The sequence below is a fragment of the Loxodonta africana genome, chromosome 20 (genome assembly GCF_030014295.1).
Source record: "Loxodonta africana isolate mLoxAfr1 chromosome 20, mLoxAfr1.hap2, whole genome shotgun sequence".
NCBI classification, from domain to species: domain Eukaryota; kingdom Metazoa; phylum Chordata; class Mammalia; order Proboscidea; family Elephantidae; genus Loxodonta; species Loxodonta africana.
In genome coordinates, this window is record NC_087361.1 from 12,393,135 (window position 1) to 12,405,650 (window position 12,516).

Consider the following 12,516-nt stretch of genomic DNA (forward strand, 5'->3'; position numbering starts at 1 on the left):
CTCTCTGACCTAGTGCTTGCAGCCCATTGGCAAGTGGCGGAGACCTTGTACAGGCATGAAGAGTATGGGGTGGGAAAGCATGTATCCCTGGTCCTGGGTGCTCTGTCTCCTGTTGGAAGCTCTGTGAAATTGCCTTCCCATACTTCCTGCCTGGGTTATTTGGTGGCTGTAGCCGAAGATGGTGAATCTGGCCATTTTAGCTGGTGGGGGACCTCTGCTCTGTAGTTCTCTGTTCTCTGTCAGTTTCTTATTCCATTCAGTGCTTGATCGAGTTCTCTAGTCCTTCATTTGGTACTTAGGGTTCCAGGACTGACGTTTGTATCTGTTTTACTTAGTGTTTTGGGTCCTTGCTGTAGAGAGATGGCATGGTGCTTCTGTCTGTAGCACCACGTTGGCTCACCACCTTCCATTGGCTTTTGATGCTTCCTGGGTCATTCAATATTTTGCCTACAGAATCCTTCAAAATTGCAACTCAAGTGTTGCATTTTTTTCTTCAGTTGTTTCAGCTTGAGAAGTGCTGAGTGCGTTAGTCCCTTTTGGTTTTCTAACTCCAGGTCTTTGCACATTTCATTATAATGCTTTACTTTGCCTTCTTGAGCCTCCCATTGAAATCTTCTGTTCAGCTCTTTGACCTCATCATTTCTTCCATTTGCTTTAGCTACTCTACATTCAAGAGCAAGTTTCAGAGTCTCTTCTGACATCCATTTTGCTCTTTTCTTTCTTTTTGATGACCTTTTGCTTTCTTCATATATAATGTCATTCCACAACTCGCCTAGTCTTCAATCATTACTGTTCAGTGCATCAAATCTATTCTTGAGATGGTCTCTAAATTCAGGTGGGATATACCCAAGGTAGTATTTTGGTTCTCATGGACTTGTTTTAATTTTCTTCAGCTTCACCTTGAACTTGCATGTGCAGTTGATATTCTGTTCCACAGTTGGCCCCTGACCTTGTTCTGACTGATGATATTGAGGTTCTTCATCATTTCTTTACACAGACATAGTCAATTTGGTTCCTGTTTATCCCACCTGGGAAGGCCATGTGTATAGTCACTGTTTATATTGCTTAAAAATATACTTGGAATGAAAAAGTCACTGGTCTTAAAAAATTCTATCATGTGATCTCTGGCATTTTTTTTTTTTTTATCACCAAGGCCATATTTTCCAACTACTGCTCCATCTTCATTGTTTCCAACTGTTGCATTCTAATCACCAGTGATTAGCAATGCATCTTAATTGCATGTTTGATCAATCTGCTTGCCATTAGTGAATAAAATTGACCGTTTATTTTTGCGTTTATTTCAGAAGTATTTAATGAATTACTGTGCATGGGGCACAGAGGTGAATGAATTATCCTTATGCAGTCAGTGCCGTATGGCACTGGTTTTTTTTTTTATGCAGTTAGTGGGAGAGATAGAACCTGAGTATCAACCATACCTCTGGTGTAAGAGATCCCCCCAGAGGTGACATCTGAGCTGAGGTAAAAAAGAAATAGCTAGGTGAAGAAGATACGTGTATGTGTATGTGAAAGGTGGGGAGGAAGGTAGGAGATGGGTGATAATAAGGAGCAGTAGCTGAGAGCCCGTACAGCCCGTGGTGTAAGTACATCAGCGTGACTGAAGGTGCATAAAGAGCAGGGCGGTGTGGAGTGGTGTGGTGAGTTCTGACCAGTAGGTGTCCCTCTTGCTGTTTTCTTCCGCCTTAGGGTTATCACTTGGTTATTTTAGCATATTTTACAGAATTCATTTTTTTTACAAATGAGGATCAGGAAGTATCCATAAGTTAACATATTAAGGTATCAAAATTAAAAGGTTTTAACTGCACGAGGACTTGAGGGATGTGCTAGAAGTCAAGCAGATGCTTTTACCACTTAGTAGAGCATCAAGACTTCAAAGTGCTCAGCTACTACTTTTGAAAGCTTTAAACCACTGCCTTGGAAGAGGCAGCTTATCAGATCTGGGAGGAAAATCTTATTGAAGTTACTTATGGAAGATGGCCAGCTACTTGTATGGCACCTGCAGTCCAGGGTGTGATCTGCAGCATGCAGGTCAGGACACATCCAGAACTGCCAGTCCTTCCAGGAAGGAGAGATCTCTGAAGACCAATTCATGCTTATCAAACCACAAAGGACTACAAATTATCTAGGATGCCAGCTGAACAATTAAAATGAGAAATACATCTATCAACTGACTAATTATTGAATTGGCTGGCTCATGTATTCTCTCTCCATAGGAAAATTTTCTAGGGAGTTATAATCAAACATTTCCTTTGTGAGCTCGAAATCAGAAAAAGGAAGTTCCATGATCTTAATGGCCAGTGTCATCAAGCCGTGTTAGCCTGTTATGGCCATCTCCAGTCTAGGGATCCGCCTGACAAAGAAGCCCCAGTACTGTAGTTGGAAGCTTAGGGTTATCTTTCCATTAAACAGTAGCATTAATAAGTTGACTAATTCCCTTTTTTTAATAGACTTCATGAGACCATCCTCATTATGTTGCTACTTTAGATATGTGAATACCTTGGGTAGGCTGTAGTTTTCTTTTATATTCAGATAAGTATAGGTTTTTGTTCATTTAGTAGTCCCTGGGTACCTCTCAGGGCCAGATACCAAGCTGAGCCTCTAGGATGGAAACTGGAAAAGAGAGACTGAGAGGCAGTCACTGTAAACAGAATCTTCACAACTAACAAAGGCTATAATCGAGGAATATGCAACATTCTGTGTAAGTTCAGAGGAAGAAACTCTTAATTTCTTTTTTCTGCTTTGATTTGGGAGTCGTTTTGCCCCTATAGCGTGTCTGAAGGTGGCAAATCTATTCCATTGCATGTCTATCTTGACTGGTTTATTTCTGGGGAGATAGTGCCTGCCTTTCCTCTGGAGGGACCTTGGTGAGGTTTCTTGAGTACTGACTATGATGGCTGTGTCACAAAGACTGGCTGGAGACCCAGCATGATGACTGGGGCAGAACTATCCTAGTAAGAACTTTTTCTGGTAGTCATTTAATGAAAGCTACTGAGTGTAGAAAAGTAATTCAGAATGCAGGTGTTGGAGTCAGACAGATCTGTGTTTGAATCTTGACCCTATCACTTAAATGTATTTGTGAACTTTTACACGAGTATTTTAAGTCTCTAAAGTTTGATTTCCTCAACAGTAACCTAAAGATAATAAAACTTTCCTCATAGGTTGTTATAAAAACTAAATGAATTTTAATGAAATTAAATAGATTAGATGAAAATTAAGTTAAATGCAAAAAGCCTGTCACATTGTAAGCACTCACAAAATATTAGGTTTTAGTTATTAAAGAAAATCTGAGTCATAGTCTAGAAGGCACATACGTGTTGCATATAAAAGTTTATTTTCTGGTGTTATTTCTCCAAAATGACCACTAAGAAAATGTCAAATGAAATATCAATTTCTACTTATTTCTTTCTTTTCATCTTCCTATCTTTATTCCAAGAAATCTTCTCTTTATTTGTTTATGGAAAGATGGATAGTAAAAAAGCCCAATACCCAAAGTTATATGTTACCACTTAATAAGGTTTTATTTAACTCATCAATAAGGAGAGCCAGCCTCTAGAGCATTTGTAAAGCAGAAATTTACTAGTCCATTGGGAAAGAATCACTAAGTTAAATGCAAAACCAGTTGTCCTATGGGGTAGTAAAATTATTAACGTTGGGGTTCTCTTTCCTACTAAACTTAAAAAAAAAAATCACATCTTAGTAGTTTTTTTTACAATTTAGTCCTGTTAGCTGCCATGGTGTCAGCCCTGACTCATGGGAACCCCATGTACAATAGGATTGGACTGTTGGGATCTGTAGGGTTCTCATTAGCAGATTTTTGGGAGTAGATTGCTAGGCCTGTCTTCCTGGTTTGCCTTAGTCTGGAAGCTCTGGTGAGACCTGTTCAGCATCACAACATGCAGGCCTTCACCGACAGATGAATGCTGGCTGCACCGGAAGTGAATTGGTCAGGAGTGGAACATGAGTCTCCTGCATGGAGGCCAAGAATTTCTACCACTGAACTACAACTGCCCTACTTTACAGAACTGTAAATTCTCTGGGCCACTGTCAAACAAAAGTGTGCCCCCTGAGAAACTCGGACAACTGTCATATTAGAAAATACTCTATCGTGATATTTTTTAAAAATCACAGAATCATTCATTTGCTTTATTTTTAAGTTTTCACAGTTTTCCTTCCACAATAACTATGTTTTAGTTTGTTAAAAAAAAAAAATTTTTTTTTTTTCATTAATAAGCTTCTTTATTGCTTCACTCTACAAAATACATAATTCATCCAACAACAATAATAAAAAGACAGGGAGGATTTTCCATTTTGGGGAGAAGTTAGGTTAAATAGAGCCTTTTTTTCTTATTAAGTGAAGAGAAATACTAATAGAGTGAAGGAAGCAGACCAATAATGGACAGGAGAAGTTGAATTTGAAGGAGGAAAGAAGGAGTGTGAACATGGGAGAAGAAGATGCTGAGATAATTTCACAGGGATGGTCTCTGTGAACACTTTCCCTGTTCTTAGAACTATGGCCCTCTGCTCCCGGGGAAGGAGGAGGGATGTCAAAGGCTGTCTAGAGTCTGCAGAGAATGGTGATGGGATCCATGCCTTCTTGAGACTGCCCCGTCTGATGTTTGTTCTCCGTGGGTTTAAAGCCCCTTTATTTGTACTTCCTTAGAAGTCCTTAATGGGGCAGTGGTGGTTCGGTGGTAGAGTTCTTATGTGAAGGCAGCTAACAAAATTAAGGTATTCCAAAGGTACTTGAGCAGGCCCTAATTTGTTCTCTCTTCATCCGTAGTGGTGTAGATGTTCATTATGCAGTTACCTTCAATGGTGAGGCCATCAGCAACACCACGTGGGACCTAATTAGCCTTCACTCCAATAAAGTGGAAAACCATGGCCTTGTGGAATTGGATGATAAGCCCACTGCTGTTTATACGATTAGTAACTTCAGAGATTATATTGCTGAGACATTGCACCGCAACTTTTTGCTGGGGAATTCCTCCTTGAATCCAGATCCTGCATCCCTTCAGCTTATCAATGGTGAGTTTGATGAGCTCTGGCAAAAACTAATTTTCCTAAAATATATGTGGTTCTGAGCATTTTCTAATCTGCGTGAGACAGGAACCATCCTCATATGAATGGAACTTAAGCCATGTGGCTATTTTGCATAGATTAATCAGGGGCTCTCTGGAATATTTGTACACAGAGGCCAGAAAGAATGGGGAGAGTGGAGAAATAGCACAACATTTAGAAACAGTTTAGAGAAATGGGAACAAAGTATAAGAAAAAGGAAGTAATAGCTGGAAGTATGAATTGAAACAGGTTGTAGTGCTGCCCAGGCAACCGAGACATTAACTCTCCAGAGGCAAGTCAGCTGGAAAAGGGTTAAAAGTCAGAGAGCAGAAAAGAAGGAGCAGGAAGGTTGATGGAAGACCTTAATCAAAGAAGAATTGGTAATAGGTGCCAGACAGAATACCAAGGAACCTAATACTAAGTTTGACATCAGATAGCTGTGGAGATCTAGTTATGATCCAAAATAAAGAGGTGAATCTGGGGTCATCAAGGAGAGAATAAATACTCCAGATTTAGAGTCAAAAGCATGGCCCAGTCAACGTGGGACTAAAGCTTGCAAGGAGTCTGGTTACTAGTGCACAACAGCTTAGCTATTTCATGAACACATCTCCATGATTTTTTCACTTATTGGTAGCTTCACTTTTAAAAATGTCCAGCAGAGTTTATTTTACTGAAGTGACTGAGCATGGGAGGAGTACCAGCTGTCAAAGAGAAAAAGGTAAAAAAAATTACAAGTGGAAGAGAGTGGAATCAATTTGAAAGATAAGTTAGAGAGGTACTTAGGGAGGGAATCAAGAATTTTGGGGCTGGAGTTTGGGGAGAATTTTTAGAAGGAGAGAAAGGAAAGTCTTTCTGGGTAGTTGTGTGTGTGTGTGTGTGTGTGTGTGTATGTGTGCGTATGTTGTGTGCATGAGAGAGAGAAAGAGCTAAAGGAAGGGAAAGGAGGAGGGAGAGAGGAAGAGAGAGAGAATTTTAAACAAAAATTTTCTGTGCATAATATGATTCTCTTCTCCCAAGATAGGTTTTTTTTTTTTTTTTCTTTTTAAGATCCTGGACTAAAACTTTAAATTAGTTTTTAATTACTTTGGATGTGACACTGTGCTAAGACAGGGCCACAGAGTGCCCTGGACTTTATATGGGTTACATAGGACTTGAAAGTGGAGAAACTTTCTCTTCAATGGATGACAGTGGCATAAAGCTATCAGTTCTAAAACACTAGGGAGTCATTGTTTTTTGGAACAGGCAGATACCCTCGGCTTAAAAAATGCTCCTTTTTCTTAGTTGAATCTTGTTGGAATCCTTGGGTGAGATAAAATACTGAAAAGAGAAGAGATTTATTATCATCTCAAATTGTTAAACTTCTTTTGGCAAGGCTAATATAGACTAGCTGGGGGCTACTCATGAGGACACCATAGGGGCAGAAGGTTCCAGGAATCTGGACCCTGGAATCCAACAGAGCAAAGATACAGTTAGGAAGTCATGAGCTGAAGGAGACTGAACTTAAATTCAGCAGAAGATAGAACCACCAAGGTAGTAACCAAGGTGGTGGGAGAATGACGTAAGAATTAAGGTGTAAAACGGGCAAATTGAAGTTGCTTAGGAAATTAAATCCACAAACAGCATAGCAAGGTCTTCCTGCTGGGGGCTACTGGTAGAATGGAGCTACCTCCCAAAAGGTTTTTTAAAAGAGGTCAACAACCCAGACTTTCCAAGCAAGCTTTAAATTTCCAAACAAAAGCTTGAGGATATCCAGCGCCAATTGATTCCTGTGCCTTGGCCTTTCATTAGATGTATTTTTGTATTGCTCAGAATTTTGTTCCTAAAACCCATTCCTTTGCCAACTCAGAGTTCTGAATGGCAGCAGCTTTCTAGGCAACATGGTCAGCATCTCAAAGGATATGATCGTCCTTGGTTTCGTGGAGTTTATTTTCCACATATGACAATTGTTCGCACAGTTGAAAAAAAGTTTTAGAAAATACTTAAACCAAAAAGGGTTTTTACATTTCTAGTTGATTCCTGTATGTCAGGCCAGTGGAAGCAGGTGGATAAAGAAAGACTGCCTCGGTTTTGGTCAGGTACCTCAGATTACTATCCTGGCAGCCTCTTCTTTTTAACTTTCGTTGACTCCCTCTCCCCTCCCAGGCAAAATCAATTGCTTGTCTGTGTTTCCATATGTTGTATATATGCTCCTCCTGTAGTTTTATAATTTGTATTTATTACTCTGACAGGGAGTGCTTCCAGAGGAGAAACATGGCTTTCTTAATCTTTATAGCTTTGATTTCAGCAGTCTTTACTAACTAGTAAAGATGCAGTAGATTTTTGCTCAATTATATAATCGACTCTACTGCTTCTTAATATTGCTATCCTGATAAATAATGGTGTCCTAGTCCATTTTTCAAAAGCACTTTGTGCGAAAAAAGAAATCATTTTGTATAATTTTCTACCATTCTTAGCATCTATCAAATGGGTTGAAATTTCAGTTCAACTTTCTTAGTTAGAATGAAAAAAAATTAGTGTTATGAAAAGAGTAAAAACTGATATGAGAGAGGAAGGGAAATAATACAGGAGTGTTGTAAATATAACAGTGGGAATGATTTTTATTTTACGTTGGATTCCTATAATTCAGACAGTTGTACTAATATAAGTAAAATATCTGAATAAAGTAGCAAGCATTTTTAAGCCTCCCCTTTCAGTTCTTCTAAAATTCAAGCTGTTAAAAGAATGAACTTGGTTTTTAGTTGTCTCTGCACCTCTAGTGTTTCAAATAGAAATGTTCTTTAATATTGTTCTTTCTTTACTTAGTGAGAGGAGTTTTACTTCCTCAAACTGAAGACCCAGCTTGGAACACCCAAAGTTCAGGTGTTCAGGCAACCACACCATCTATGCTGGTAAGTATGTTTCTGTATTTTATGACCAGAACCAGGCCCTCAAGCTTCCCTCCTTTGTACGTTCACCTGCTTACTTCGGCATAATGAATTTCCCAGGCTGTTGCCATTTTAAATATTCTCTTGCATCATCCCTAGAACATTACTCATAGTTGTCAGCTCATGGGTTCCGAGTGTTGGTTCAGAAAATTTAAGCCTCCCACAGTGGTTAAATGAAGTCTGTATTTCCAGAATTTACACGTGGTAGAAGTTTTATTTATGATTCATACTTGTTTGGTGATAATTAAGCTTTAAGTGACCACTGAGTTGTTCCTTTACCCAGAAATAGTTTCGTATAGCCCAGACTGTATATTAATTTACATAGGTGCAGAGTATAGACTTTGTTTCAGAATTATATTTAAAAAAAAAAAGTTTAGACTCCAAAGCATATTAAAAAATAAAAAACAAAAACCGATTGCCATCGAGTTGATTCTGACTCAAAGTGACCCTATGAGACAGACTAGAACTGCCCCATAGTGTTTCCAAGAAGCAGCTGGTGGATTCCAACTGTTGACCTTTCGGTTAGCAGCCAACCTCTTAATCGCTGTGCCAACCAGGACTCCCCAAAACATGTAGAACAGTGTATATAGAAGGGAGAGAAGGAAGAATAAAAATATAGGATAGCTGACAAATGACAGGGACTCTAAATTAGGCCTCATTAAAAAAAAAAAAATTTAAATTGTACTTCAGATGAAGGTTTACAGAGCAAACTAATTTCTCATTAAACAATTAATACACGTATTGCTTTGTGACATTGGTTGTCAACCCCATGACACGTGAACACTCTCCCCTTCTCGACCTTGAGTTCCCTATTACCAGCTTTCCTGTCCTCTCCTGCCTTCTCATCTTCGCCCCTGGGCTGGTGTGCCCCTTTAGCCTCTTTTTGTTTTATGGGCCTGTCTAGTCTTTGGCTGAAGGGGGAATCTTAGGAGTGACTTCAGTACTGAGCTATAAGGGCCTTCGGGGGCCATACTCTCGGGGTTCTCCAGTCTCTGTCAGACCAGTAAGTCTGTTTGTTTTTTTTTTTTATGAGTTAGAATTTTGTTCTACATTTTTCTCCAGTTCTGTCCGGGACCCTCTACTGTGATTCCTGTCAGAGCAGTTGGTGGCGGTAGCTGGGCACCGTCTAGTTGGGCTGGTCTCAGTCTGGTAAAGGCTGTGGTAGTTGTGGTCCATTAGCCCTTTGGACTAATCTTTCCCTTGTACCTTTGGTTTTCTTCGTTCTCCCTTGCTTCAGACAGGGTGGGACCAGTGGAGTATCTCAGATGGCTGCTCACAAGCTTTTAAGATGCCAGACACTACTCACCAAAGTAGAATCTAGAACATTTTCCTTATAAACTATGTTATGCCAATTGAGCAAGATGTTCACTGAGACATGGTCCCAGCCCTTAGCCCAGCAATTCAGTTCCTCAGGGAGTTTGGATGTGTTTATGAAGTTTCCATGACCTTGCCTTGGACAAGTTGTGCTGGCTTCTCTAGTATTGTGTACTGTCTTATCCTTAACCAAACTTTTACCACTTATCTATTGTCTATTTAGTGTTTTTCCCTCCCCTCCCTCATAACCATCAAAGATTGTTTCATATAGTATTTGTCTAAATTAGGGCTCATTTTAACCTGGACTGAACACATACCCATTAGAACAGAAATATCATGGAATGAGCTTTCCTTTTTGTTCTTACCACTCTGTTCCGTTGGGGACCTCCCACCCGCTCAACACCTCCACTCACTACTTCACTTATAGGAGGGTTGTCAGTAGAGAAGAAAGTAGCTTCCTCAAGTGCAGTTAAAACAAAAACAATCACAACAGCCACAACTATAACACTAGAGACTTTCTTGTCTACAGTAAGTACCTGAATCTTTTATTATCACATAAACATAGGAGGGGGATTCCCTTCTCTTTCTACATTTCCCACTCCTACTTTTTTTTTTTAACAGTCAAATTAGTTTGTACGTAAAGTTCACAGTCAGATTAATTTGTACCTAAAGTGTTCCCTGACATTGGTTGCATTCCCTACAATGTGTCTGCTCTCCCCATTTCTACCCTGGGTTCCCTGTTTCCTTTATTCCAGATTTGCTACCCATTCCTGCCTTGTCATCTTTGCTTTTGGACAAATGTTATCCTTTTGATCTTATATAATTGATTGCTCTAAGGACCTTGTTCTTCTTGGGTGTTATTCTTATGGGTCTGCCTGTTGTTTGGCTGAAGGTGGTCTCTAGGTATGGCTTCAGTATCAGGTCAGAAAGGTGTCTTAGGGGTTCCTCCAGTCTCTGTAAGTCTGGTCTTTTTTTGTGAATTTGATTTTATGTTCTACATTTTTCTCCCTCTCTGTCTGGGACCTCTGTTGTGACTCCAGTCAGAGTAGTCAGTAGTGATAGCCAGGCACCATCCAGTTCTTCTGGTCTTGGGGTCTTCACTCTATTTTGCTCTGGATGAGGAGACCAATAGTTGCATCTTAGATGTATACTTGCAAGCTTTTATGACCCCAGATGCTATTCACCAAACTTCTTTTCATTCTAAGATCTTTGAAATATATGTTTCTTGACTTTAATCCAGCAACAAAAATTTAGGAAGCCTGCCCAAAACTCATTTAGCCATTAATGCATGTTGTCATTTCTTTTACTCAGTTATAGAGCAACTCAGTTTTGAAATGTGAAGTCAGTGGAAAGAATATTTTCACTCAGTTCCATATCAGGAAAAAAGCTTAGAGGGGGATTGGCATCCCAGAACACAGTCATTTGTTATTTGTCTGTTCAAATATATTTATTTTGTGCTTTTCATGTGCCAACTACTGGGGAAACTAAAATGAATAAGGTGTGGCCCCTGCCTACAGGAAGTTTCCTGTCTGGTAGTAGTAGATGGATTTCTAAACATACAAGGTAACGTAGATGCTTTCATAGAAGCCCATCCAGGGTGCAGTGGCGGGGATTGATGGTTCTCTGCAAACGTGGCACTACAAGTCTCCATTCCTTGTAATCACGTTCATCCTGGGCGTTCTCTAACCACAGAAGATTTGTGATGATATACCAGAGTCATAGTGTGAAGATAGGAATTTCTGTGAAAACCAGAGGTTACAAACTTGAGGCAGCAGGATGGATCCAGCTACAGACATGCACCTTTGGGCCAAATTTTTAAAAATGAGCCAATATTTTAGAATTGGGAAAATTTTGCATAAAAATATAGATTCCCAGTTTCTATTGAAAACTAGAAAGACCTGGCACCATTGGGTTCACATTTCCTTGGGGCAGAAAAGTGCCTAGAGCTCAACCATGGCTGCCCTTTAATGATAGGCAAGCATTGAAGAGCTGGGTTCACTATTGAGTGGTTGCATTTGCAGTTAAGCTGATTCTTTACTTTTTACAAGAGTGGCAGCTGTAGGGCGGTCATCAGGAATTTCAGGAGACATGGAAATATTAGTGGATAAGAATAAGACATGAAAGTAACGATCAATTTGAAATGTTCGGTTATTACTTTTTTGTTTAAAAATTGTTAACAAAATTCTACTCTATTATAGAGGTGAGTTTTGTTTTGTTTTGTTTTTTTTAGCCAGGTTTTAAAAAATTATATTAGAGGTTGTAATGTTGGGATATTGAATTTGACACCTTCCTGGTATCCAGACTTGGAAAATCACTTGTTGCATAGTAGACTTTCTGTAGCACCAGCACGCTTTTCAATTGGCATAAGCAGAAGTGAAACTGGCCAATATAATATTAAAATAGTTAATATACTATATTGAACTAAAGGAAGAATTCATGGTTTAATTTGTTACTATGGGAACATCTATTCATATAAAAATAAATGATGAAGTGCTATTCTTGGCATGTATTCACCTTTCAGAATGTATAAGAAAGCTTCATTGCTTGCCATTTTTTTAAAGGAGGGTATTTATTTGGGACAAATGGTCTTCCTTCTTTATATAAAAAAATCAAGTTGTTTAGTTTCACATTTTTTGTTGCCTGTTTGTGACTTGACTTTATTATTAAAAATTATAAATTGTTTTACTTTGAATTTTTATGAAATAAAAAGGAATTTAGTTGGTAGATATATTGGAATAGCACATGTTGTTTTAGATGTTTCTTTTCATTGAGGACTTAGCTGTGTTCCTAATGTGTGTCAGGCCATAGGCTCTGTCTGATAAAACTCAAATTCTTTTGCATAGGCTAAGAGGGCTTTAAGCCATATGACTTGGAAAAAAAAAAAGAACATTTAGAATTTGCAAGAATGTAAATATGCTTGCTTCAGTTGGAAGCATGGGTAGCCTTAACACATCTCTAGAAGTGGTCTTAGGTCATTAAGAGGAAAAAAGTGAATTATGAGGTATGATCGTCATCATGGTAACTAGTTTTATGAGGAACAGAGCTTGGTATTGGACGAGTGTTGCTTTTTCATTATTCATTATTGCTTTTCCATGAATACGTTTATGTTTGAGGTACTAGAAAAAGAAAGAGAGGAAGGAAAGAAACCTTTCTTTATATAGGCAGTCCCTGGATTACAAATGAGTTCCGTCCCTAAGTCTGT

General features: G+C 39.0%; 1 protein-coding gene across 4 annotated transcripts in view; it reads left to right on the forward strand.

Moving 5' to 3' along the window:
* The window catches only part of IMPG2 (interphotoreceptor matrix proteoglycan 2), a 113,633-nt gene that overhangs the window by 61,506 nt on the left and 39,611 nt on the right, over positions 1-12,516 (forward strand). For all 4 annotated transcript variants that reach the window (XM_064273041.1, XM_064273039.1, XM_064273038.1 and 1 more), the window contains 2 exons: positions 4,799-5,043; positions 7,879-7,964. In XM_064273041.1, coding sequence (XP_064129111.1) covers positions 4,799-5,043; positions 7,879-7,964 — 331 coding nt within the window. The remainder of the gene's footprint in view (positions 1-4,798; positions 5,044-7,878; positions 7,965-12,516) is intronic.